The 26,438-nt window shown below is 43.0% G+C and overlaps 1 protein-coding gene across 3 annotated transcripts; it reads left to right on the top strand.

Moving 5' to 3' along the window:
* The first annotated feature begins 1,610 nt into the window (after positions 1 to 1,610).
* On the top strand, positions 1,611 to 26,304 carry DNAJA3 (DnaJ heat shock protein family (Hsp40) member A3). Of its 3 annotated transcripts, XM_084641136.1 has the most exons (12): positions 1,612 to 1,825; positions 3,288 to 3,424; positions 5,180 to 5,263; positions 6,137 to 6,337; positions 6,630 to 6,782; positions 8,815 to 8,962; positions 10,180 to 10,244; positions 11,440 to 11,568; positions 14,081 to 14,196; positions 17,947 to 18,044; positions 23,899 to 24,021; positions 25,066 to 26,304. In XM_084641136.1, exons 1-11 carry the CDS (start codon positions 1,639 to 1,641, stop codon positions 24,006 to 24,008), a joined length of 1,428 nt encoding a protein of 475 aa, XP_084497262.1. In that variant the 5' UTR covers positions 1,612 to 1,638; the 3' UTR covers positions 24,009 to 24,021; positions 25,066 to 26,304. The 3 variants fall into 3 exon arrangements, with proteins under 3 accessions (XP_084497264.1, XP_084497262.1, XP_084497263.1); XM_084641138.1 differs by lacking the exons at positions 23,899 to 24,021; positions 25,066 to 26,304 and adding an exon at positions 20,707 to 20,921 and having other exon boundaries at positions 1,611 to 1,825; XM_084641137.1 differs by lacking the exon at positions 23,899 to 24,021.
* Positions 26,305 to 26,438: the final 134 nt, after the last annotated feature.

Below are 26,438 nucleotides of genomic sequence, written 5' to 3' on the forward strand. Positions count from 1 at the left end.
ATTTATACAGAGGCAACATGATATTTTCTGTCCTATTATCTATCCCTTTCTTAATTATTCCCAGCATTCTGTTCGCTTTTTCGACTGCCGCTGCACATTGAGTGGATGTTTTCAGAAAACTATCCACAATGTCTCCAAGATCTTTCTTTTTTTTCTATTTTATCATTTTTACAGTGCAAAAACTTATAATAAAAAATAATATACACTTTGATTTCAATTACAACACAGAATACAATATATTTGAAAATGTAGAATTGGTACAATTGGTATTCTATTGTTTTACAGTGCAATTAAAACTGTGATTAATTGCGATACATTTTAAAAATTGCAATTAACTCACGTGATTAACTAAAAAAAATTAACTGCGATTAATCGACAGCCCTACTTGTAATCCAAACTAAATATAAAGTGAGCATTGTACACTTTGTATTTTGTATTGTAATTGAAATCAATATATTTGAAAATATAAACATCCAAAAATATTTAAAGAAATGGTGTTCTATTATTGTTTAACAGTGCAATTAATTGTGTAAGTAATCGCAATTAATTTTTTTAATCGCTTGACAGCCCTAGAAAAAATCTATTTCAGGCAAACCAACTCAAGGAGATACTTCCAATGAAAACTTACACTGATCTTTCTTAATACTAATGTGGCATGCTCAGTGCTACCAGTAATATTTTGTAATTCTATAGCACTTTGCGTCCAACAAAGTCAAAAGACATAACATTAATTCGTTAATTCCATTTATTCATTCCAAACAATCCTCTGAGGTAGGGAAATATTTTTCGAACTATTTGACATGTTGGTAAACTGAGGAAGAAAAGTTAAGGCTCACATTTTCAAGAGAGGCAGGCCTCTATTTTTGGATGTGCAGCTTGAGATGTCTATGGTCTGAATCTCAGGAGGTGCTGAGTACCTATAAATCCATCTTAAGTTAATGGGAGCTACTGATGCTCAGTACACATGAAAATCTGTCCTTGCTGTTCAAAGCTAGGCACCCAAAAACTGGAGAAATGAAAATTAGGGGCCATTTTTGAAAACCTGGCTATGATTGACTTGCTGAAAGCCATATACTGAGCCAGTAGCAAAGCTGGGAAGAGAATCCATGAATCGTGAACCAACTCCGAATACCTTCCTATAAACTCTAGACCATGCTGCTGTCCATTAGTAAAGAACCCTGGGTCACAAATCCAGTTTTTAATTGGCCTATATCCTTGGTTTGACATGCATCCAGAACATCGGCTGAACTCTGCAATCATGTATGTACATTTTTGGTTTCACTGGAAATATTTCCTCCAGGTGGTATGGTTGGTTAGTCAGGGCTCCCCAGCCATGTGTCCTGGCTGAGCAGCTGGTCCCGCACTGCAGGGGCCGGGGCCTGAGAAGGGACGGACCCAGGGGGCTGCAGACTGCCCCGAACACCCCTCCAACCAGTGAGCTTAGCTGAGCTGTGCCAGCTGAACCAGCAGGGAACCACTGAGGGAAGGCTAACGCATGCGCAGTAAAATACGTGGCTGGGGGGGTATGGAGCTACTGCGCATGCACAATGCGCCTCCTCGACTCGTCCATACGCCTGCGCACTGAGCGTCCTTTGGCCGGCCGGGCCGCGCAGGCGCTCTGTGCCTCGGCGTCCCAAGATGGCGGCCAGGTGCTCCTCACGCTGGCTGAGCGCGGCGGCCGGGAGGAGCCGGGGCTTCGGCGGAGACACGCGGCTGCTGGTGGTGTGGCTGGGCCGGCGGCTAAGCACGGCCCCCGCCGCCTTCCCGCCGCGCGCCGGGCCAGGGAGCCGCCTCCTGACACTGAGCGCCGGGGTCAGCCCCGCGGGTGAGAGGGGGCTCTGTCGGGGCGGGGAATCACAGAATCTCAGGGTTGGAAGGGGCCTCAGGAGGTCATCTAGTCCAACCCCTGCTCAAAGCAGGACCAAGCCCCAATTTTTGCGCCAGATCCCTAAACGGCCCCCTCAAGGATTGAACTCACAACCCTGGGTTTAGCAAGCTAATGCTCAAACCACTGAGCTCCACTCCCCCTCCCCCCCCCGTGCCTGGGGGGCGAAGCCCGGGCAATGAGCGGGGTAAGGCCGGGGGTGAGGGGTTCAGGAACCTGCGGTGGGCGAGGCTGGGAGAATGAGGGGGGCTGGGCCGGAGGTCAGAGGTTTGGGGATCCAGGGTACCTGTGCTTGAGGGGCTGGGGGTGAGGGGGGGGGAGAGGAGTGAAAGGTCCCGGCCCTGGGGGGTGTCTCACAGAGCGGGGTTTTTGGTGGCCCAGCAGTGCTGCGGACAGGTGGGAGGTGTTGCGGGAAAGAGGGTCCCCATGTCTCTGTGCCAGGGTGGGGTGGGGGTACTTGATGGCCATGGCCCTGGGAGGTGTGCTCGGGTTGCCAGCCCTGCGACAGGGTCCTGTCATGCTGCTTTCCTGGAAAGAGCTGTGACACTTCTATTCCTTACACATGGGTTCCGGGGTGCCCATCACCCTGGCCCTTGGGCTGTATTCCGTGGGATGTAAAGGTGGAGTTATTTGCTTTCCAACAAGGGAAGTAGATTTGGTTCCCTCTCCAGTGAGGGGAAAGCTAGCCATTGTGCTGAGCACTCCAGCTTTCACCTTCATCCCAACTCTGGCAATTTGCTGCATCTTCCAATGGTACAAATTCCATAGGTCTGGTCCATCCATAGCAAGGGAGAGCTCTGCTTCCAGCTTGTCTAACCACACTCCCTTTTCTAAGCGTTTGGAAGGAAACTGTTTTAGCTTGAGGATAAAATAATTCTCAAAGGAGAATAGTAACACATTTTCCTGTTGATATAAATGCCCCGTTTGAATGGCTGTGACAAAGCCACCTTTACAGAAAAAAACCCCCAAAAAACCGTGTAGTGCAACACCGTAAAGGAGGAGACATCTGTGTGGAATACTGTCTTCACTAAAGCTCTACAACAGCGCAACTGCACTGGTGCAATTGCACCACTGTATGTGAAGACAAACTTAGTCTAAATTTCAGTATGTCTTGGGATCGTCATCTGTTCAGTAACATTTTACAGCGTATTCGTTAATGCAGTTCAGTAACACTGAAGGTCAAAATCAAAGTAATGAAATTATTTTTAATAAATCTGCACCCTATTTACCTCTTACAGCTAAGGTGGCCATGCATGGCTTGTGCAATTCCATGACGCAGCTGGCTTGATCCTTAATACAGAATAGTAGGCTGTGATAAATGGGAAATGGTCTTGGGAACATTGGAGGAGTTATGTCTTCTTTTACAATTCTTCCTGACTCCTTTTTTTCTAATTTTTCTTAGGAACTAAATGCTCTCCTTTAATATGTGCTGCCTCATTTCATACCAGTTCTGCTTTCTACGCCAAAGAAGATTACTACCAGATTTTGGGAGTGCCTCGAAATGCCACTCAGAAGGAGATCAAGAAAGCCTATTACCAGGCATGTATACCTAAGAAAAACAAAGAAATGATGTCTCTTGAAATTCAAACTCACCATTGTGATGATGGTGTTGTTGGAGAGATGGCATTATGACCCATTTATCTTGGGATAGGATGAATTGCACCCTCAGCAAGTTCGCAGATGACCCTAAGTTGCGGGGAGAGGTAGATACGCTGGAGGGTAGGGATAGGGTCCAGAGTGACGTAGAAAAATTAGAGGATTTGGCCAAAAGAACTCTGATGAAGTTCAACAAGGACAAATGCAGAGTCCTGCACTTAGGAAGGAAGAATCCCATGCACTGCTACATGGGACCAACTGGCTAAGCAGCAGTTCTGCAGAAAAGGACCTGGGGATTACAGTGGACGAGAAGCTGGCTATGAGTCAGCAGTGTGCCATTGTTGCCAAGAAGGCCAACGGCCTATTGGGCTGTGTTAGTAGGAGCATTGCCAGAAGATCGAGGGAGGTGATTATTCCCCTCTATTTGGCACTGGTGAGGCCACACCTGGAGTATTGCATCCAGTTTTGGTCCCCCCACTACAGAAAGGATGTAGACAAATTGGAGAGAGTCCAGCAGAGGGCAATGAAAATGATTAGGGGGCTGGCTCACATGACTTATGAGGAGAGGCTGAGGGAACTGGGGTTATTTAGTCTGCAAAAGAGAAGAGTGAGGGGGGATTTGATAGCAGCCTTCAACTATCTGAAGGGCGGGTCCAAGGAGGATGGAGCTAGGCTGTTCTCAGTGCTGGCAGATGACAGAACAAGGAGTAATGGTCTCAAGTTGCAGTGGGGGAGGTCTAGGTTGAGTATTAGGAAATACTATTTCACTAGGAGGGTGGTGAAGCACTGGAATGGGTTACCTAGGGAGGTGGTGGAATCTCCATCCTTAGAGGTTTTTAAGGCCCAGCTTGACAAAGTCCTGGCTGGGATGATTTAGTTGGGGTTGGTCCTGCTTTGAGCAGGGGGTTGGACTAGATGACCTCCTGAGGTCTCTTCCAACCTTAATCTATGATTCTGTGATTTTATTCTGATCTGTAATGTACTTGAATCAAAATTCCAAAAAGAACTCTTATGCTAAAGACAACATGGCAGGGGGTTGTCAAAGGAACATAAATGTGGCGGAGCAGATTCAGAAGAATTGTCTATCTAGTTCAGTGCTGTCTTGTGGTCAATGCCCATTGTTTCAGAGGAGGGCAAAAAGCTATAAAACTCATAGACATTTGTGAAATACTGTATGAATTTTTTTTGGCTGATTAGCAGGAGGGAAGAGTCCTTTCTTGATGGACTGTTTAAAAAAATAAATAAATAAATAAATAAATAAAATAAACATGGCTTCCCGCCACCTATTAGAAACCTTCTGGAAGCAAATTTTTAGTGGTAGCAGCAGTAAGATCATAACTGCCATTGATCTGACATTATTCCATATGTCCAGGACCTTCTTGGAGGAAGGGGGTGTTCTCACCTGTATGTACAAGATAGCCGATCAGTCCACACCTCTGCTTATGTGGAAAAGCTTTGCAGTACCATTTGTGAGAGGCTTTAATACCGATATAATAGGAAACTGATTTTTTATGTCCTTTATATGGGGATGATATGGAGAGAGAATTACTTAGGAAATGCTTTTGGTCTCCTCTAAATGTAAATGTTGAATGCTAGGGTCTGGCTAATTTCTTTTTCCCCCCTGACATGGAAGGTGTTAAGTAGCAATGCTAACAGTGGACTTATTTTCTTCCTGTTTCTAATAATTCTTTTGCTTAGCTTGCCAAGAAATACCATCCCGACACAAATAAGGATGACCCCAAAGCTAAGGAGAAGTTCTCTCAGCTGGCAGAAGCCTATGAGGTAATGTGACTGATGTGTACTCAGTTACCTACTGTGGTAGGGAGGGAACAATAGAACTACAGCTTAGAAAAATTATACCTCCCCTCATCTCAGCTTTTCTGTAAAAGAGCTGCTATTACTTCGTTGGTAACAAAGTATTGTTTTCTAGACTTCAGTATGTATGTGCCAAAAAAGATTTGGATATTCTTCAGTAAATGAACTAGCCAGAATACCTGACTGATTTATTCTAGGCATTTTTTTGGGCCGCTCGTGGGCCATTGTGCTGTTCCTCAATGCAAAATGGTCTGATTGAAGAGCTGAGTACTGGAATGAACCTGTTAGTCAATAGAAAGACATCATAAGTGGCATCAATAATTGGCCTTTTGAGGATCGGGGATTTGTAGAACCCTGCCCCCCCTCCCCCCAACTTTACTAATCTTGACTGTCAAGCTTATTTCATTTGCTAGCTCCATCCCACTTGTCTTTCATACTACAAGGTAAGAGATCATTGAAAGTCACTTTTGCTTACCTTAAAATAGTATAAAAACCCAGAGGTCCTGATCACTTTGCCTATACCTAATGTACTTATTTGGAAGCATCACAAGCTTATGAGCTTAACTGTGCCATCCAATATGCATGAGAGAGAAACAGAGTGCTTTTCTTCCATGGTGTTCATTTCACCTTTTGGCATTATTGAAGGTATCTAGCTGTCCTAATACAAAAGAATTGAAGTTGGGATTCTGTAGTAGTTTCCAGTGTTTTGCTGGTGATGGATGTAAACTCTGACCTTAGAATGAGCAAATGTCTGAATACTCTTATCTAGTGGCAGCCATGCTGCTCCAGTTCTGTACTGTGAGAGAGTCCTGATGGTACTTATGCTTTCCTTCCCCATAGGTGTTAAGTGATGAAGTGAAGCGAAAACAATATGATACTTATGGTACAGCTGGTTTTGACACTGGCTCAGCGGGTGCTGGACGTCAGTATTGGGGTGGTGGTCCCACCATTGACCCAGAGGAACTTTTCAGGAAAATCTTTGGGGAGTTTTCAGGATCCCCTTTTGGAGATTTTCAGGGTGTCTTTGACCAGCCACAGGAGGTAAGGATAATACATGTATACATTGTGCTGCAAAGACCTTAGCCTCTGGGTATATATAATGAGGATGTTACTGCTTCCTAAACTGAAATCTGAGAATGTCTGAGTATAGATGGTTAATGAGTCAGGTGGGCCCTCTCCTTCTCCAGTACTGTGTCTGTTAGCATTTTAAATGGTCTTCCAATCACAGTCTGAGTGGAGACCACTGGGGCTTTTAATTACAGAGGTTTCAGTTTACTTTCAGCCTATCAGCATATAGATTACAACTGTAATTCCATTCCTTTCTCTCATCTAGTACATCATGGAGTTGACGTTCAATCAAGCTGCAAAGGGTGTTAATAAGGAGATTGTGGTGAATATCAATGACTCTTGTCAGCGGTGTGATGGCAAGGGGCATGAGCCTGGTACTAAAGTGCAGCACTGTCACTACTGCAATGGCACTGGCATGGTAAGTGCTGTTTTAAAGTGTAACCCCGGTTTTCTAATGTTCTTTGACATTTTTGTTTTCGGGACAGGTTAGCTACTTCCTTACTCAAAAATGTTTGATTTCAATTTCTGTGTATCTAAATGTGTGCTGCTAGAAGGGGCCAGATCACCAGCCTTGGAGAGCCAGAAACAGATTCACAGAACAGAGGCCACTTGGGCAGTCTCAGTGCAAGCCTTTCCCATGCTGTTTCCCTGTGTGCTCCCATCCTTGAGGGATCACCTGTAGGGTTGATAGGGTAGTTCAGTTTCCAGGACTTTTTCTGAGATTCACAACAACTGGACCGAGTAGAGTGTCTGATGTAGATACTAGTCCTTATGATTGAGACCTAAATATTACTTTTTCACAGAGACCACCAGTAACAAATGTGAACAACTTTTGGTTTCTATGTGCAGAAGCCAGCCAGTGTTCTGAAGGTACTCTGAGAAACTCATTCATTGCTTTATTTATTAATGGTGACCTCCAAAGAAAAAATTGGAGAAATTGTGATGAGGATTAAATATTCTCAGTCAATTGAATTTTATTCCTAACCAATTCTTGCTTTTTTTCTCCAAAACTTAAAACAGCCATGTGACAGGTTGCTGGATGCTCTCTAGTCACCAGTGAACAAGGTGTTAAGTCCAGCTCAGTTTTTCCTCCCTTCTTTCAAAATGTTCAGGGGAAGGAATATTATTGACTGCTTGGGAAACTGGGAGGAGAGGGGAGGTGGGGGAACCATTCATTTGGAAAGGCTGAGTTTCACACGGAGGGGTTATAGAACTGAATTGATCCCCAACCTGGGGGCAGATTTTTGTTCTTGGTTTTTGAATGTTACCTTATGTTGTTATAAGTCTTGTCTTTTGAGAGACCTTGTTGACTCTAGTTTTTTTATGCTGAATCATTTTTGTAGTTTACGATGAGCTGGGTTCAAATGTTTCCTTTACATTTTGAGGCTCTGTTAATCTGTATAGTCTGCCACATTTGTGTATTCAGTGTTACTCTCTCCATGATGAAATCATATTTAGGGCTTTATTGCAGATTGGCATCCTCTGCCTTATTACAAGGGTGAGGTTTGGTAGGTGAATTACAGAGATTTGGGCTTATGCGTGAATCAGATTTTTAGGCTGTGTGGAGATACACATTGTGTGTCTTGGATTGGAATCAGATGGTTGAGATGCATATGGTCTTCCTAGCTCCTGTTACTGAATTGCAGCTGAATTCTTGAAGTGAAAACTCTCCATGCTCTTGCAGTCAAAGTGTACTAGTCAAATAAGGTGCAACCTTTCCACATAAGACTGTGCTTTGTGTCCTAAACTTCACCTTTTAATAGGTTATTGGGGTTGTGCATGAATGATATTGGAAAGAGGTCACAGTTAAGTTAGGACTTCTGTTATCACAAAGCTTCTGATTGACCAGAGATTTCTATCCACTTCAAGCTGTTAAGAGTAGTGGTTTCTTTCACTGAATAAGAGATTTTGGGTATGCTTCTCCGTTGCCTTGCATCTTGGGTAGTGATTTTATGACTGTGTGTTGTGGGTCTGAGGCTACCAAATCGGAATGGAGAGTTTTGTACCCACTCTTCACAGGTGCACATTACTTCAGAAGGTGCAAAGCAGTGGAGAATCAGGCCTTCAGATAGGAAGGGCTTTCTTCCCCCAATCGTTTCTCAAGGTTTCCTTCTTTCACCCACTTCCTCTGACACCCAGAGGCTGTTACTGACAGCATGAGCACTTTCAACTGGCAATCTGGAAACAAAAGGAGATTTACGTTTCTTGGTGGCTTAGTCCTGGTTGAGGCACCTAATCTAGCTCCTCAGGACATATTTTGACCCACCACTCTTACCCATATCTCACAGTAAGGTAGAATACATTTCCTTGGAGCAGGTCATGCTGTGCATGTGTTGGACCATTGACTTAGCAGGGATTGGATTTGCCATTGGAGATGGTTTACGGAAATTAATAATACTTGTACACTATCAAAGGATTCCTCTAATCCCCCCTCTTTCTTCTTTTGCTAGGAGACAATAAATACAGGCCCTTTTGTGATGCGTTCTACATGCCGGCGATGTGGAGGTCGTGGTTCTGTTATGACAACACCGTGTGTGTTGTGTCGCGGCTCAGGGCAAACCAAACAGAAGAAGAATGTGATGGTCCCTGTACCAGCAGGTCAGTTTCTGTATTTGCATGCCGGCCGTGTATCTTTTCCCATGTGAAACTCAGCTGAGCGTGTATCTTGCTTCTAGAGAATGGCTGGCTCTGTGGAGTCAGTGCTCAGACACAGCAGTATGGAGAAACTTGTCTGTATCAAATCTGTCTTAAGAATAAAGAGCACTGATGGCTAGATGGCTCAAAGGATTAGTAATAAGATACAGACCTCTTCATCTCTGGGTGATGGCTTCAGGATGGTGGTAGCAGAAAACAATTACCATCTCATGGCTGTTTGGCCTTTGTGCAATGAATTTCTGGGTCTTACTCTATTTCCTAGTAGAAAGATGTCTAAGGGTAAAATTTTCAAAAACACTTAATTGCCATAAGTTTCACTACATGCAGTGTTGTTGTAGCCATGTTTGTCCCAGGATATTAGAGAGACAAGAAGGGTGAGATGGTATTTATTGGACCAACTTCTGTTGCTGAGAAAGACAAGCTTTTGAGCTTACACAGAGCTGAAGAAGAGCTCTCTGTAAACTCAAAAGCTTGGAAAGAGAGACAACAGAGATTGGTCCAATAAAAGATACCACCTCACCCTCCTTGTGTCTCTGAATTTCACTGACATACGTGTAGGTGCTTTTGAAAATTTTACCTTGGATCACAAATGCACCATCTTGGTTGTCAACTCAGTAAAGAATATTGAATGAGTGTTGAAAGAACTCCCCTCCCTCCTAGAAATGGTCCGATTGTCTGGGTAGCAGCTTGCATTGTTTCTACCTTTGCAGATAAACATAGTATGTCAGTCTCCAGTGCCTCTCAATCGTTTACCTTTCACCAGCACTGAATTCACTTACATTGAAGGGAAAAATACAATTGAATTCAGCTTGAATTGAATTAATGAGCTGCCCAGTTGTGCTTGGCACTAGGATGAGTGCATCCTAGGATACAAACACCTGGTGACACTTCGCTCTTCAAACGCTGGGTGCTGTGGTCATCTGAGATGCCTCTGGAGAACGTGAGTTACGCTGCTGCTGTCTCTATAGTTTCTGCCAGTAAATCCATGGGTGTTTCTTCCTGGATGATGGAAATACTGCTGTGATGGCATCCGGTTGAGGCAGTTGTCGGTGTTCAGGTATTGGGTTAGACTAGGAAGGCTGTATGTGCTTTGGCACATAAGGTGTAGAGCATAATATCAGACAAACAGTATAATATTCGTGTCCTTGTTCTGACTGCAGGTGTGGAGGATGGACAGACTGTTCGGATGCCCGTAGGAAAAAGAGAAATTTTCATTACGTTCAGGGTATGTGTGACAGCTGACTGTACACTGCTTACATTGGGTCGTCTTCTGTGAAGAAGGGGTAGTGTCATCTCCTTTCAGTGTAAACATGGAAATCGGGCTGGAGGGTCATCTCACCTAGCTGAAGTGATGTTAGCCCTTCCGGTTTTCTGAGATTGTAAAAGGCCTGCCCCATACCAAGTGGTAAAATAATATTTAGCCTATTCATAGAACAAAAATGCACGGCTACATATAGGGAGGTTGGTCCTAGGATACAGTCTGTAGCATACAGGCTGTCAGGAAAACTTACAAACTCTCTGGTAACTGGAATTCCTGGAAGTAATGTACTAGTATAGTATCAGCTGTCACTGACACACATGTTCTAAATCCCTAAAGAGACGGCAGGAATGCATTTATGAGGTATTGAATTTAGAAGTTAAAATGTCCTCTCTTTAAAAATGTGAGGTCACTGCTGATTTACATGTTCTTTGCAGATACAGTCCTGTACCCATGTGTATCATCTGTATCATGTCTCTGTCGAGTAAAATTAAGAACCCTAGTGTTTGAAAGGATTTCATTCTCTTCTGACCATTTAATTGAGGGCCTCTTCATTAACACTGATCTATCTCTTCCTCCATTTTTGCTTATATTCCCCTCAAGAAGGATTTAATAACCTCTCCAGAGCCTGTGAAATGCAGTTATCAAAACTGCCAGAGAGGTACTATGAAATACTGAGGGTGCTTCCTTCCCCTCTGCCGTTCCGTTGTCCTATGAACTGGATAGTGCAATCTCTTTTCTACTCTCCAAAGAATCTTTACTGGTGGTGATTGACAAGCATTGAAGAGCACAGTGTCATTCTCAGATCTCAGGCTGAGTATGCAGCCCTAGCAGTTAATTTTTTTTCTTGTAAACTGAAAAATTGGGGGGAATTCATTGAAATAGGAAACGTGAAACCTCTTAATGCCATTTTTAGTATCCTCCTTCAGAGGAGAGGCCTGCTCTAGCTATTAATATTTAGTGCCTGAGGTATTTGTGGTTACTAAGAATAACTTTAATTTTGGATTTCCTGCTATGTAATTTTTAGGGGATGAGGGTAAGACTTTTCCTAAAATTATCAATATCAGTTTACAACAACTTAACTTGGTATTTTATCTTGGATTGATGCATATACTGTACTGACATGACCTGTGTTCATTACTCTTGAACTATTTGCTTTTAGGTTCAGAAAAGCCCCGTGTTCAGAAGAGATGGAGCAGATGTACACTCAGACCTCTTTATCTCGATAGCACAGGCAGTTCTTGGAGGTACAGCCAGAGCTCAGGGTCTATATGAGACCATCAATATCACGGTATGTGGTAACAGTGGGTGGAATAGCTAGGAGATAACTTAGCTTGGAACAATAAGCAGCCATTCTTTGTTTTCAAGAAGAGTGAAAAAATACAGGGCAGATTTCCTAAGGTTAAAAGTACCAAGATCTTGCTGTTCTAATCTTAGGCCCCTTGAGTACTGACTGCCATGTTGGTGGGGTTCTGCTTGGCCCCATGTATGCAAGGGGTAACTCCGACTTCCCTTTCTTCTGCCTTTGTATAAGTGCTCAAAGGGCAATGAGAGCTGCTGAAGAGAGACAGATCATTGGAAAGGTCGGTCAGGCTGAACGCTGGGAAAGTCCTTGACACTCCTTTGGGCTAATGTTGCTAACCAGGTTTTGTGTATATATGATTCTCTCCTGCCTGTTGCTGTGTCTTGTTTCTGCTCAGTTTGTTACTACTACTAGTTTGTTAGATTTTGTATTTACATAGCTCTTTATTCAAGGAGGTGATGTTCTGCACATTGAAAGAAAAGGAGTACTTGTGGCACCTTAGAGACTAACCAATTTATCTGAGCATAAGCTTTCGTGAGCTACAGCTCACTTCATCGGATGCATACTGTGGAAAGTGTAGAAGATCTTTTTATACACACAAAGCATGAAAAAATACCTCCCCCCACCCCACTCTCCTGCTGGTAATAGCTTATCTAAAGTATCTAATAGCTTACCAGCAGGAGAGTGGGGTGGGGGGAGGTATTTTTTCATGCTTTGTGTGTATAAAAAGAACTTCTACACTTTCCACAGTATGCATCCGATGAAGTGAGCTGTAGCTCACGAAAGCTTATGCTCAGATAAATTGGTTAGTCTCTAAGGTGCCACAAGTACACCTTTTCTTTTTGCGAATACAGACTAACACGGCTGTTACTCTGTTCTGCACATTGTGGCTGTGCGAATTAAGTATTAACTGTTCTATGCATTGGAGAAACGAGGTTCAGAGGTTGACTACTCCATGATGTCACAATAAATCAATAGCTGGGCTGGGAATAAAACCCAAGAGTCTTGACTGTTCTTTGTTATAAGGACTAGACCACACTGTGGCAGGGGCTCAGTTATAAGTAATGTACTAGGTTTAGGAAGGGTGTACACTAGGGGCTTTTGCTGGCACAGCTGTGTCAGTGAGGGGTGTGTGATGTCTAGACATAGCTGTGCCAGCAAAAGCCCCTAGTGTACACCCAGTTACACTGGCAAAACTGAGCATTTTTCAGTGTAAGCTGCATCTAGGAGTGCAATGCCTGTATAGCAGGGGTGGTCAGTTATTTTTGTCAAGGTCCAAATTTCTTGGTTAAGGTATAGTCAAGGTCCGGACTCCAGAGAAACACTTTTCACACCACAGGTTCCCTGTTCAATAAACAGATACAATGTAGTGCATTAGTAATGTGCCCCATTGCACTAAAAATATAAGTATTAAATGAAAAATAAAACTGAACCACGATATAACCTGAAAATAACCTCCAAGAAAGATGATAGCTTAAATTAAGTAAATAAGGAATTAAGGAGAACCAGTCAATCATTAATCTACAGTACAATGTATTGAAGATTGCATTGTAAGGGAATGAGAGGGTAAAAATAAAATGTTGATAATAAGTAAATACAAAAATTTTGTGGCCCATTCAAAAGCATCTGGTGGTCCGGATTTGGCCCGTGTTCCACTTATTTACTACCCTTGCTGTATAGTATATAGTGATATAGCTATACCAGCAAAGCACTTCCAGTGTATATCTGTCCTTAATTACACCTGTCCCTAGTAGGTAGTTCGCTTTAATTCCCAGTGTTGAATGCTTTTTCATTACTATTGAGTAATATCTGAGCACTACCTAATTATCTAAATATAGAAATAAATCCCTCCTCCCTTACTTCACAGTCTGCAGGAGGAATAGATTGATTAATTTATAGGTAGGGTCCTACCAAATTCATGACAGTGAAAAACTCGTCACGGACTGTGAAATCTGGTCTTTTGTGTGTTTTTACCCTATGCTATATGATAAAATATACAGAGTATACAGCGTTTTTCAAACTGGGAGTCCCGACCCAAAAGTGGTTCTCAGGCCTATTGTAGGGGGGTTGCGGTATTGTCACCCTTACTTCTGCGCTGCCTTCAGAGCTGGGTGGCTAAAGAGCGATGGCTGCTGGTTGCATGCCCAGCTTTGAAGGCAATGCCACCGCCAGCACTACTGCAGAAGTAAGGGTGGCAATACCATATCATGCCACCCTTATTTCTATGCTGCTGCTGGTGCCGATCCTGCCTTCGGAGCTGGGTGTCAGGAGAGTGGTGGCTGCTGGCCGGCTCTGAAGGCAGTGCCGCTGCCAGCAGCAGCACAGAAGTAAGGGTGGTGTGATAGGAACACATCTGTGAAATTTGCTATTTATGCTGTGACAAACCTGTGAAAAAGGTGTGACGTCTCTGTGATTTAAGTAGGCCTCTATTTATTGGTTTCCGTGCTGGCACCGTGATACTGCAGAGCAATAATAAACATATGGGTCTTTTTATTCACAGATACCGCCTGGTATTCAAGCAGACCAGAGGATTCGAATGAGTGGGAAAGGCATTTCCAGGGTTAACAGTTATGGTTATGGAGACCACTACATTCATATAAAGATCAGGATTCCTAAGTAAGTAGGAGGTCTACTAAGATTTGGACGTGTCTTGCAGAAATCTGTAAATTTGCTGTGCAAAATGTGTTCTCAGGAGTGAAAGATCTTCGCTACTTTATCGATGTATGCTTTGAGCCCTAGCTAATGTAGTGAACAAACCAACTTCTATTTTACTGTATCTTTTGCTGAACTGTAGGTTTTTCCTTTTAACCAAAAAACTGCACTGATTAGTTTATAGCTTAAATTACCATGATATGAGATCTTTACTGTAACATCCTGGTTGCTCTGAGCGGATATAAATGTCTCAACCAAAAAAACGTTGCCACTCCAAATATATTGATCAGTATGCAAGGCGCTGTCCTGTGTGGCATACTGGGTTACATCCACATTACAGACTTCTGCCAGCATAGCTGTGTCCATCACGGGTGTGAAAAGGTGTGATCCTGGACAAACATATCTATGCCACTGTGGATACAGCTGTGCTAGCCAAACTGCACTTTCGCAAGTGTAGCTGATTTCACTCACGGAGGTGGTTTTATCGTATCGGTACAAGGCGAAGCTTTACCATTATACCTGTGTCCATGCAAGGAGTGCTTTGTCGATGGAGTATACTGATATTCCTACACACAAACAGTGCTCCTAATGTAGACAGAGCCTTAGATCTGAACCGTGCAGCAGGATCTCTGGATTTGTGTGGCATAGACCCTAATCTTACAAATCAGTACAGAATCCCTTGTTTTGTTTGTTGCCCCCAGATTCTCAGTGTGCCACTGATTTCTTTAGGTGCTCTGCAAAGCTGGAGGTTTTTCACAGCGGGTTAAGGATGACATATATTGTCAGGGATCTGCGGGCACATGTGGCTTTAGGTTTTGATGCCCACAAGGCAATTGAGGTTTTTGATGCTGAGTAGGGGATGCATCTCCTGTTTCTTTCACCATTTGGGACAGGATTTGAGATGACTTTACAATAGAGGAAAAGGAAGTTGTTTTTTCTTATTGCCTTTGTTAGCAACTAGCTCTTCACTCCGTTCTACCCCTCCCCAATATCTGCCATTGCTGTACTTCAAATAATGAAGGATGGCTGCTCTTGCTTGATTCTGCTAGAATGATCAGCAGCAAAAGTTAATGTTTGTAATGTAAATTATCAGTAGACTTACTACATGTTGTGACAAAGTTCCTCCTCTGCCTTGGTGGGTCCTGCGCTTATTGGCAGATTTTCTCACCTCAGAGGTTCACGGCAGCCCTCAGTTTGGCCCCTTTCGTGGCTGAAATCTTCTGTTCACCCAGTTAGCCTCATCACTGGCCAGCATGGGGAAAGGAAGAAGAACAATCCCCACAGTCTCTGCTGATCCACCTAGTGGATCGGGGAACAGGCCAGAGACCTTCCCCTCTGGTGGAACCCACAGTCCAGTTCAACTCCTCCAGTATCAAATAGGGAGTTGGGGGGATGGAGGGAACCCGGCCTGCCCTCTACTCTGGGTTCCAGCCCAGGGCCTTGTGAATTGCAGCTGTCTACAGTGCCTCCTGTAACAGCTGCGTGACAGCTACAACTCCCTGGGCTACTTCCCCATGGCCTCCTCCCAACACTTTTATTCTCACTACAGGACCTCCCTCCTGATGTCTGATGATGGTTGTAATTTCTCAGTCTTCCAGTAGTACTTCTTCTCACTCTCAGCTTCTGGCGCCTCTTTCTCCCAGGTCCTCACATGCACACCACAAACTGAAGTGAGCTGCTTTTTAAACCCAGGTGCCTTGATTAGCCTGCCTTAATTGATTCTAGCAGCTTTTGGATTGGCTGCAGGTGTTCTAATCAGCCTGTCTGCCTTAATGTTTCCAGAAAGTTCCTGATTGTTCTGGAACCTTCCCTGTTACTTTACCCAGGGAAAAGGGACCTACTTAACTTGGGGCTAATATAGCTGCATTCTATCACTCTTCTGTAGCCATATGGCCCAACCCTGTTACAGTGTATATTAACACTCCCATTTACATGAAAAGCACGGTTGACAACTCTTGGAGTTGTTTCAGGCTTCCTGCAAATTCATACACCAATGCATTGGTTTACACTCCCATCACGTTTGGAAAGTTATTGTAGCCATAAGGATTAGAGACCTAATTTAAAAACAAAAACAAACCCCTGAAAGATAATTGTGGCAATTAAAAATAAATTTGCAGTTATGTGACTATTCTTGAGGCTGCGTAGGTCCCGTGTTTACTGAGAGTTACTCTATGGAATCCAGAGTATGTATACCTTAGAACAGTGATACTCAGACTGAGGCTCAGGAGCTGAAGTGACTCTTTAATGTGTCTCCTGCAGCTCTTTGCAGCACATGATATTAAAACATTGTGTGATTTCATTACTAACCAATCAAAGTTATTAATCAGTCAGGATGCTTTTACTGTGTTATGAACCAATTAAGTTATCAGCTTGCACTAAGTTATTAACTTATTTGCTGTGAGAATAATATATATTGAGTCAACAGTATGCCCTTGTTGCCAAGAAGGCCAGTGGCATTTGGGGTGTATAAGTAGGGGCATTGCCAGCAGATCGAGAGACGTGATCGTTCTCCTCTATTCGACATTGGTGAGGCCTCATCTGGAGTACTGTGTCCAGTTTTGGGCTCCACACTACAAGAAGGATGTGGAGAAATTGGAGAGAGTCCAGCGAAGGGCAACAAAAATTATTAAGGGTTTGGAACACATGACTTATGAGGAAAGGCTGAGGGAACTGAGATTGTTTAGTCTATGGAAGAGAAGAATGAGGGGGGATTTCATAGCTGCTTTTAACTACCTGAAAGGTGGATCCAAAGAGGATGGATCTAGACTATTCTCAGTGATAGCAGATGACAGGACAAGGAGTAATGGTCTCAAGTTGCAGTGGGGGAGATTTAGGTTGGATATTAGGAAAAACTTTTTCACTAGGAGGGTGGTGAAACACTGGAATGCGTTACCTAGGGAGGTGGTGGAATCCCCTTCCTTAGAAGTTTTTAAGGTCAGGCTTGACAAAGCCCTGGCTGGGATGATTTAATTGGGATTGGTCCTGCTCTGGGCAGGGGGTTGGACTAGATGACCTCCAGAGGTCCCTTCCAACTCTGATATTCTATGATTCTACTCTCTATATAAAAACTAAATATTTCCCCTGTCCTACTGTTTAAATATGAGTATAGTGTGCTAGAGTAAATGAAACCATGAATTCACAGTCCTGTGGCTCTTTTGGGTAGTGTTGATTGCTAATTTGGTTCCTGAACCACTGAGGTTTGAGTATCACTGCCTCAGAAGGATGAGTTTACCCTCCTGAGTTTTTAAACCTGTTCTAAGGATGCCTAGACCTCTAAGCCATCCTTATAAGCTTGTTTCAAGGTAAACTTTAAAACTTGAAAAGTCTCCTGTGTTTGTGTCATGCACTCAAGTGGGAACTCCATTTCTTGAGTGCTCCTCTGCCAACCTGACATTCTGATGTAGCTTCCAGTTTGAGTCTTAGTTTTAACCCTTTAAAATGTTCGACTTATTCTTTTGCAATCAGATGAAATACAGTGACTAGAATCTTCCCTGTTCCCCTAGAGGTTTCCATTAGCAAGGCATATTCCTTTCTCAGGTGCTTATTTTAAGAGGGTCATTGGGATTCTTAAGGCATCTGAGTTATATTAGCTTTGCATTATCAGTAGCAGCCCTTCTGTGCGCAGCTTGGTGGGAAGCTGAGTTTGGGCTGAAAAGGTATCTATCCCTAAAGTGAATACTGACTGAGATAGCAACACTATACTCTGACCTGCAGGAGGCTGACAGATCGCCAGCGAGCCTTAATGATGAACTATGCTGAGGATGAGACGGATGTGGAAGGGACAGTGAATGGAGTCACAAATACATCTGCTGGTAAGCTGTGTGTGATGTACATTACTGCTTCTTTGGTGACTGGCTGTGGGGAATGACTCCTGTAGGTAGGGGAGGGACCAGGCCTAAGGTGGCTTTTGGAGCAGCTTGTGTGTGCATAAGCCTTTTTTCACCTTGTCTGAGGCTTCTAAGTGTTTTTTCTATTTTAAAGGTAACTGTTGTTAGTGTGGTGTTAATAGAGTTTAATACAGTAAATGGGAAGCAGTAGCCACTTGGCAGAAATCATTAGTCTTTCCCTCTCTCCCTAGTATTTACTGTGCGTATAGGTATGCACTGGTGGTATGAGTGGAGAGCCCCATTATCTTCAGATGCTTCTATAATACAACTGAATTTTGCAGTGAGCCTTCATTTCCTTTGTAACATTTAACTCCACCACACCTATGGTGCATGCTCATGGTGGATCTGAAATTCCTTTTCATTCCTTTGTGAGTGGTGATAGAGGGGCCAGTCCTGCTTCCATTGAACCAAAAGGGAATTTTGTCAGTGCCTTTCAGAGGTGCAGGATTGGGCCTACAATGTCTGTGTAGGATAAGTGTCTCCCATATGTTCTTGGTGCTTTGGTTTCTTTGCATTACCCCAGTAGTTCTGATATGAGTCACTTTTTAAAACTCTAAATGAGTAGAAACTTTACTTTGTAAAGCTCAGCCTTTTAATTTGCATTTAGTACATGTAGGAGATTCTCAACAGGAGACTTTGGTGTATGCGGAAGCTGCCAATCTGTCCTGTCTAGTGGGGCAGAGCAATTTAAATAATCGATATTAATCCTAATTGTATCACTTAAAAAAAAGTACATTGATTTAAATCAGATCGAGCCTTTGTTAAACTAACCTGTATATTTGTTGTTTCAGTTTTAGATTAAAATGTATAAGGAACTAAATTATAAAGGCGTTTTAAAAATACCACTATGGGTAGGGTACCTTATTTGAGTTTTACAAAAGTGCTAAAGGTGCAAAACATTAAAAATTAAAGCCTGATCCTGCAAACACTTAAGGAGCTACATAACTTTACTCACATGGATAGTGTATTTACTTCATTGGGACTCCCCGTGTGCTGAAAGTAAATCCGTGCATAACTGTTTGCTGCATGAGCAGCTAAAATTGTATTTTTATATAAAACTTTGTTAGTGGGATAAAATCTGTCACTTCAAATCAAAATTGCTTCAAATCTTAACAGCAAACTAAAAGTTCAAAACTTTTTATTCCCACAGGCCACATTTTTCAAAAATAGGAGTCTAAAGTTAGGCATGTAAGGGTGAGATTTTTCAAAAGCTTCTTAGTGACGTAGGAGTACCAGTCCTATGACTTCTCACAGCAAACCTTGAAGAAGGATAGGCTGGTGAAGCATTTCCACTTGACTTGAGGAAGTTCGGTATATTGGAAGAGGGTTACTGGTTTATCTATTTTGTTTGTTTGTGGTGTTCTCACAATAAGCATGTTAAATGAGGCCCTTGGCTTGCCTTTTCAAGCATGGATGAGCATTTGAAGTGAGACTTCTTAGGAGAAAAAAAAATCTGTAAAACCTGATATGTTACAATTAAGAAACTAAGGAAACCAGTACAGAACACCCACTTTAGCAATTTAAGAGTAAAATGGTATGGAAGTAAAGAACTAGCACTATAAATCTGAATTTAAATCAGAAAATCTATTAATTTTTTTTAAAATCATGATTTTTATCCAGCTTGTTGTCTAGCCTTCCTAGCAGAGTTTATAAACACAGTACCCCAAAAGGGTGTTCTTACTCACAGGAAGTGGATAGTGTTGAGTACAGTGCATCTGAGGGGAATTCCACCGCAGGGTCATGTTTCACTACCATTGCATCAGTCTGACTCTGACTTCTGGAGTAGACTTGAAAGGTGGACTGCAAAGAAAGGTGCTCTTTCTTTGTTGGTCAATTTATTACATGTAAAGAAGGCCTGAAAAGGATTCCATGATTTTTTTTCTACTCATTTTTTATTATAGAAATAGCCAGATTTGTCTCCTTTGTTTTTGCTGGAGGCTGTTCTCAAAGGGCCGGAGAACTGGGGTGGAAACTTTATCAGGCTTGTGTATGTGGGGAAAGTTTTACCAGTTATACTGATATAATTCTAGCAGTATAGTTAAACCAGTTATATTGGTGTAACTCCTGGTGTGGACACTTATTCAAATATAAGAGTGCCTTTTTTGGTTTTCTTACGTTGCTTTGGAAGGGATTTAAGATAAATTGGAAAAAAACCCACATATAACTATCTGTTTAAATTCACACTTTACCTTATAGTGATAAAACTTTTCCATGCAGAGAAGCCTTTAGTCATCCAATGTAAGGGTGGTGGTGGAAAATCTTTTACCAAGACATTTTTCTTACCTGTTACGCAGACATTTGAGTTAATGGATATTAACAAATGAAACTCTCCATTTTTAAACAGTCTCACAAAAAATTCCTTCCAACCTCCATTGTTCAGGTTTGCCTCCCTTGGTACTTGTAATGCTCCTCATGGTCAGCCATAAAAAGAGGGTCCACATCTCAGTTTCTAACATAGAAAACACTTTTCAGGTCTTCCTTATACTTTGTAAGGAATCAAAAACGGCACAAACCTATTTTTTCCAGATGTGGTTCTGCATCAGCCAAATCAAAGTTCCCAATTTCATACAGCTTTCCATTGTTTTAGGCCCTCTGATGAAGTGGCAGGGTGGATCACTCCAACTGCAACAGAGAAGACTACCAATACTCAGCTCTTTCTTTCCCATAGATCATGTTTTTATCAGCAGCACTGCAGAGAGTTGGCTTTTGGTGGCAATCTTTATCTGGCACCTCATGTTCACAGCTCTTTTGGGTGCCTCAGAATGTAGCAAACAAAGCATATCTTAAAATAAAGACAGGCCCAGTGACTTCACACAAGTCAGTAAATTCCCTACGTGGTGTGGTTTTTATCCTCACTGCTTAAGATATGGATATCTCTCCTCTTGATCTGCACACTGATGGAGGAGAGATTGCAGGTCTAGTGAGTTGGTTCCCTCCAAATGCATGTGGTGGCTTTCCGAAGGATAGGTCCAGCAGCTGACTTTACCTCCACTTTCTCTAGCTGAACTTTCCCTCCCCTTATTTACTGTACAATACAAGAATCCATTGGAAAAATGAGCCTTGTCTCTGATACATGGGTAATCGTTCTTCATTTATGGTAGCATCTGTCACGCTTCAGGGCAACTGCACTTGTATTCCTGCTGTATGGTCCATCAAGGGCACCCACACTCAGGCCGCTGGGTCCCCAGCCATCACACCCCTCACTCGCTCCCAACTGGGTTTTTCCAGGCTGCACAGGTCCCTGCCTACACTGATACTCCCAGTAAGCAGCCTGCCTGTCCAGGCCAGTGTCTGCGCTTTGATTTCTCTCCGAAAGCTTTGAACAGTGTGATTGCCACCAGTCACACGTTACCACACAGTGTTTTCTAAGCAAGCACATTAAGGTGAAAACATATTAAAACAATAAAAGAACCTACACACATGTGGAAAAGCTTACCAGAGACCACCCCCAACTCCAGCCTAGGGCTTGAGTAAGGAGTCTCCATCAAACCCCACACAGGTTTTTGTGTGGTTACAGTTCATAAGGCCTCAGCTCAGAAAAGCACCTGCAGGAATAGTTCCGTTTTACCTTTTTACAGCCCAGGCCTTTGATCTTGTGACTCTGGGAACAGGTAACCAGCGGACAATGATAGTCTCCTCAGGGCAAACCTTCTGAAGGCGGGGTGGTGTGGAACTTGAATCCCCCCCCTTTCCCTGAGGTTATATACAGTCACAATCCCCGATAATACACAAACCATTCATTTAATACAGTGGATCCCAAAGCTACTTAATTCAATAAGGTCTCCTGAGAATATAGCAGTAAATTGGCCTGTCTGTCACAGGGCCTTGCATTCAAAAACTAAGCACTTGAAATCTTGCATTTTTTCAGTGATGTTGCATATGAAATTACCTCCTTTTGCATGTCAACCAAAGAGTAGGGGAGACAGACAGGAGACATTAGAGCAGGAAGACACTCCAGTGCCTGTTTTTATTGGTCCATTAGTATACATGAGTCAGGTAAATTGAGACATAACAGCTCTCTTGAGCAGGGACCGTCTCTAATGTGTCTGTTCAGAACTAGCACAAGGCGGCCCTGGCGTCTAGATGCTACTGCAATACATATAATAAATAACAAATCAAGTGGCTAAACAGTGCATGGCCTGCCTGAAAAAAGCACCTATGCTGAGTGGGTGTGCAGCTGAGGGAGGCTATGTAATGGTTTTGTCCTTCTCCACCTGGGCTGTTTGGTGATGGCATACTGCATGCGATTAGTTACTAATGGGAAGTGTTCTTTGGTAGGCATGGCATGGGGTACTCCAGTATTTCCCCAAGTGTGAGGTAACTCCTTGGGAGGGCTCCAAGTGGGACCAGTTGACAGGCAGGGATCGTCCTTTTGTTCTGTTTGTGCAGCACCCAGCATAGTGGGGTTTAGGTCCATGGATAGGGCTCCAAAGTGCTATGGTAATACAAATGAATATTTTTCCAGCCTCGGTTTCATTTAAAAGTCTCTAGCTCTCTTTGTGGGAAACCTTCAAAATGTGACATGAGTGACACCAATGCAGCAACATCTGCCTAAGTTACTGAGATCCTGAAAGGATAGCCCTGAGAGGGAACTTTCCCATTTATTTCAGTGGCTGCTCGCCCAGATACCAGCGACAATACTTTGAATGTAACATTGCTAATTGTTTTGCTGCTCATCAAACCATTTGAGAAAGAAGAGGAAGGATCTTATTACAAGGATCTACACCAAAATGAGGGGTGCAGAAGATGTAAAGCATGAAAATTGATAGGTTTTTGCCTTGTTTTCCTGAAGGGGGTCCCAGCTATCAAAAGCTATAAAAAGAGGGGTACACAAGAGAGGTGAAGGATGCAATAGATAGGTGGAAGAGGAGACACCACTCTCTTAAAGAGTATCCTTCACAAGCAAGTTGTGGTGTTTCAAAAACAACTCAGATTATCAGTATTAGGGACACCTGAAAGCTGCAGCAAATACATGTCTTCAGTTCAGTTTTAAATGCAATGACAGACTTTGTATCCTAGAGTAATTGTATCAATCTGTAACTTATATGCAGGGAGTTGACCTGCACAAGTCTAGGAAGAGCAGTGTAAAGAGAATATATACTTAGCTTGCTGGACCCAGGAGGCTGTACTAGTGGCATGGAGGAGAAGCTAACCATAAATTAATCAGAGCTCTGATAGTCTGTGTTGCATGTGGCTTACTTGCTCTCTGAAAGGATCGTTCATGCTACACCCTGGTGCTCACACACAGCATGTTGCCTGTTACTAAAAGTTCAACTAACTAATGATTTTGTGCCTCTTATCTACTAATATCTGTTCACATTTGAAACTTGGTTGGCATATAATAAACTCTTCTTAAATCTGGAGTGTTTGAATGTCAGTGGCTGGAAAGTGGGGGTGGGGGGAAGAGGATAATGAGTGGTACTCTAGGTTAATGCATTTATCTTTCACCTCTGAGGCCCAGATTTTTTACTTTGATCATAAGTGCAAATTATAGTGCCTGGTCTCATTGCATTCTCTCAAGCCACTGCCAAGAGATGCAAAGAAGGAACAGCAGGTGGCTCATGTGCAGTAGCAGATCTGTGCAGGGATGTTTACACAGCATCTGCACACATGAGCACTGGCTAAAGCCAGGCATATTGTGTTTCAATTCACAAGCCCAAATTTACTGTCTAAAATAGTTCCATAACCTTACCTAGACTTCTGAATGCTGTTCCAAGATGTGTGGTGATTGGCACAGGTTGAAGCGTACCCTGATAGCAGCTCTGCTGTTTATGTCTAGGTGGCAGGGCCACGGATAGCTCTGAAGCAGGCGAGGATAGGCCTGAGGCTGAGGCGGGGGAGAACAAGGAGGGATTCCTTACCAAACTTAAGAAAATGTTTAGCTCCTGATATTCCACCTGAGGTAGGAAACCTCTTGTACTTTACTGATTGTTCTTTCCTCATGTTAAGCAGAACATGCATCTCTCTTGGGAGGTAGATTGGAGAGGAAGCAAAGAAATTGCATTGCTTTTTACTTAGCCTCAGGCCTTCCAGCCATCAGTATTAAAACCTGGTCATTTTATTTTATCTCTAAACAATAGCAGAACCCAGCAGTGTAGGGTTAAATTTCATTGTAGCTTCTAACTAAACAGATATGCAGTATAGCTCTGTTTAACGCATGGCTCTACTCTGAAAAGTGAAAATAGCCCTGCCTTAGTCCCCAGATCTGCTCCCTGGGTGTATTCTGAGAAAGATCTGCTCACGGTCACTGAAACAAGTTTAGGGCTTTTAATCCTGCTAGTCAGAGTAGCTAGAAGATGCAAACCATTCTGCTGCTGATGCACAAGGAAGAACAGAATGCAGCTTGCCATGTTTGTTGCTGACAGCTTGGCAAGCCTGTTGAAGGCAAGGGGATTGCACAGATGTCACTGGGGGGCACAGTTGGGCCTGTCGAGCCTTTAATATTGGTGAGGAGTGCAAGGACGGAACCCGGAACCTAGTTTGACTCAGTCCCAGGCTGAGTTTGCAGGACTGGCAGTTGGTGCAAGGGAAATTTCTTCATTTATAAACAGAGCAAATTAGATACAGAAATCCATGATGTGCAATAGTCACGGGACCCCAATGCCATGTTTAGTCAACTCTGAATAGAAAGCACACTTTAAACACCTTGTTTGTGAATGTAACGGAGCAGTGAACATGGTAAGAATACTTGGACTCCAGAACCCTGCAGTGTAGGCTGAGGATTCCCAGCCTCTGAGGCCCAGAGTTTGTCTCCCTTTTGTTACTGAGTTAAGATTTCTTCCATGTCAGTTCCCAGGGACTAATGAAGTGTGCTCTCAGCTAAAGGGGGAACTGCTCGTTGTTACTGTGGCATTTGCCAACAACCTTTGAGCGCTGTGTGACATTCTCAGGCTTGGACATGAGTAGTTCATTAAATGCTAAATATTTTCCCCATCTTTAACTCCAGGGAAACGTTCTACTGGAAACTAGACAGTGGGAAGCAGCAGTAGATCATTCCTCCATCCGGGGGGGGAGTCATTCTGTCTTCTGGCTGTGAGCCTTGGAAATGAAAGGATGTCACTTAGCAGCAAACTTACTGCCAGCCAGCAACGCCATGAACCACAGAGGCACCAACAATCACCAGATCATGAGGAATTAATCGCCTTAGGAAATGGTAACAAAGTCATCTGTAAAGGTTCTAGGTTTTCTAGTGCTGGGAGCTCATTTGGATCCTTCTGGCCCTATTTACAGAATTAAAACTTGCATTATAATTTAGAGCCAAATGTGATGGAAATTTTAATGGTAAAATTAAAATTTTGTTTCCAGTGGAAAATGAAACAGTTTGCTGTACTGAGCTTTCAGCTAGCTGGTGTCCCACTCAGCGTGCAAATGTCTTGACAAGCCCATCCACTCAGTCACCTTTCTTCAGTGCTAGATCTGCCTGGTGCATCCTTTCCTAGAAGGCTTGGTTTGTCAAAGGCCATAATCCTGTCTTGGACGGTAAAATCTGATGTGAAGAGGCCTTGGCTCTAGACTTATGTAGTACATTTTCTTAAAGAGGGACATCTCACTTCTGCTGAGATTGAATAACAGTGAAGGAGCATAATTGCATATGGCCCCCCACAAGGTGTGAGGTTGGGCATGGCTTTCCTTGTCTGGTTAGCATCTCCTACAGACAATATTGATTAGAATCTGCATTTTGCATCAACTCTTCCCTTCCTCTGAGGTTAACTACAGGTGGCAAAACATTGCTGTTTCTAAACCAGTACAGATCTCTCACCAGCTCTTATGAAAAGCGCTGGGGCTGTCAATTGTTACATTACAACTGAGCCCTGTTAGTCTTCAGAGAAAAGGGCTTTCTTATGTTGGTGGTGATACAAGCAAATGTAAATGATCAGCCTCTAAGAATCATTGTTTTATTTTATATAGGTGTAAAAATACAAACGAATTAGTTTACACTCTACTGCTGGAATTAAGCACTAGTGAAGAGTATTTTCATGGTTACTGCAGCCTGCCTTTTAGTTAAATACTTTACAACTACCAACAAGCCCACGTGCTAGCAATTGACCAGTTAAACAGGATTTGTCTTAGTACATCCCAAGTTGCTAAAATAAAGCACCTGTTGCCTCCTGATTATACTGTCTGTAAAGTGATTCTGTATTGATGTATATAAGATGATCTACTCATAAAGATATTTAAAACCTGTTGTGTTGCTTTCCCCTCCTTGTAAACCACCTGAAAGGGTAGTTTGGACTGCAGGCTCTGAAGTGTTTTATTTTTAGTCCAGATGCTGGGGGAGGGGAAAGGTACTTGTTGCTCAGAGGAGGGGGTTGGAAAAGT

The sequence above is a fragment of the Lepidochelys olivacea genome (genome assembly GCF_965140295.1).
Source record: "Lepidochelys olivacea isolate rLepOli2 genome assembly, chromosome: 10".
Classification (NCBI taxonomy): domain Eukaryota; kingdom Metazoa; phylum Chordata; order Testudines; family Cheloniidae; genus Lepidochelys; species Lepidochelys olivacea.

Coding starts and splice junctions, on each gene's coding strand:
- DNAJA3 (XM_084641138.1), top strand. CDS start 1,639: ATGGCGGCCAGGTGCTCCTCACGCTGGCTGAGCGCGGCGGCCGGGAGG. Junction 14,197..17,946: donor ATAAAGATCAGGATTCCTAA/GTAAGTAGGAGG, acceptor TCTGACCTGCAG/GAGGCTGACAGATCGCCAGC. Junction 18,045..20,706: donor AGTCACAAATACATCTGCTG/GTAAGCTGTGTG, acceptor CCATTGTTTTAG/GCCCTCTGATGAAGTGGCAG.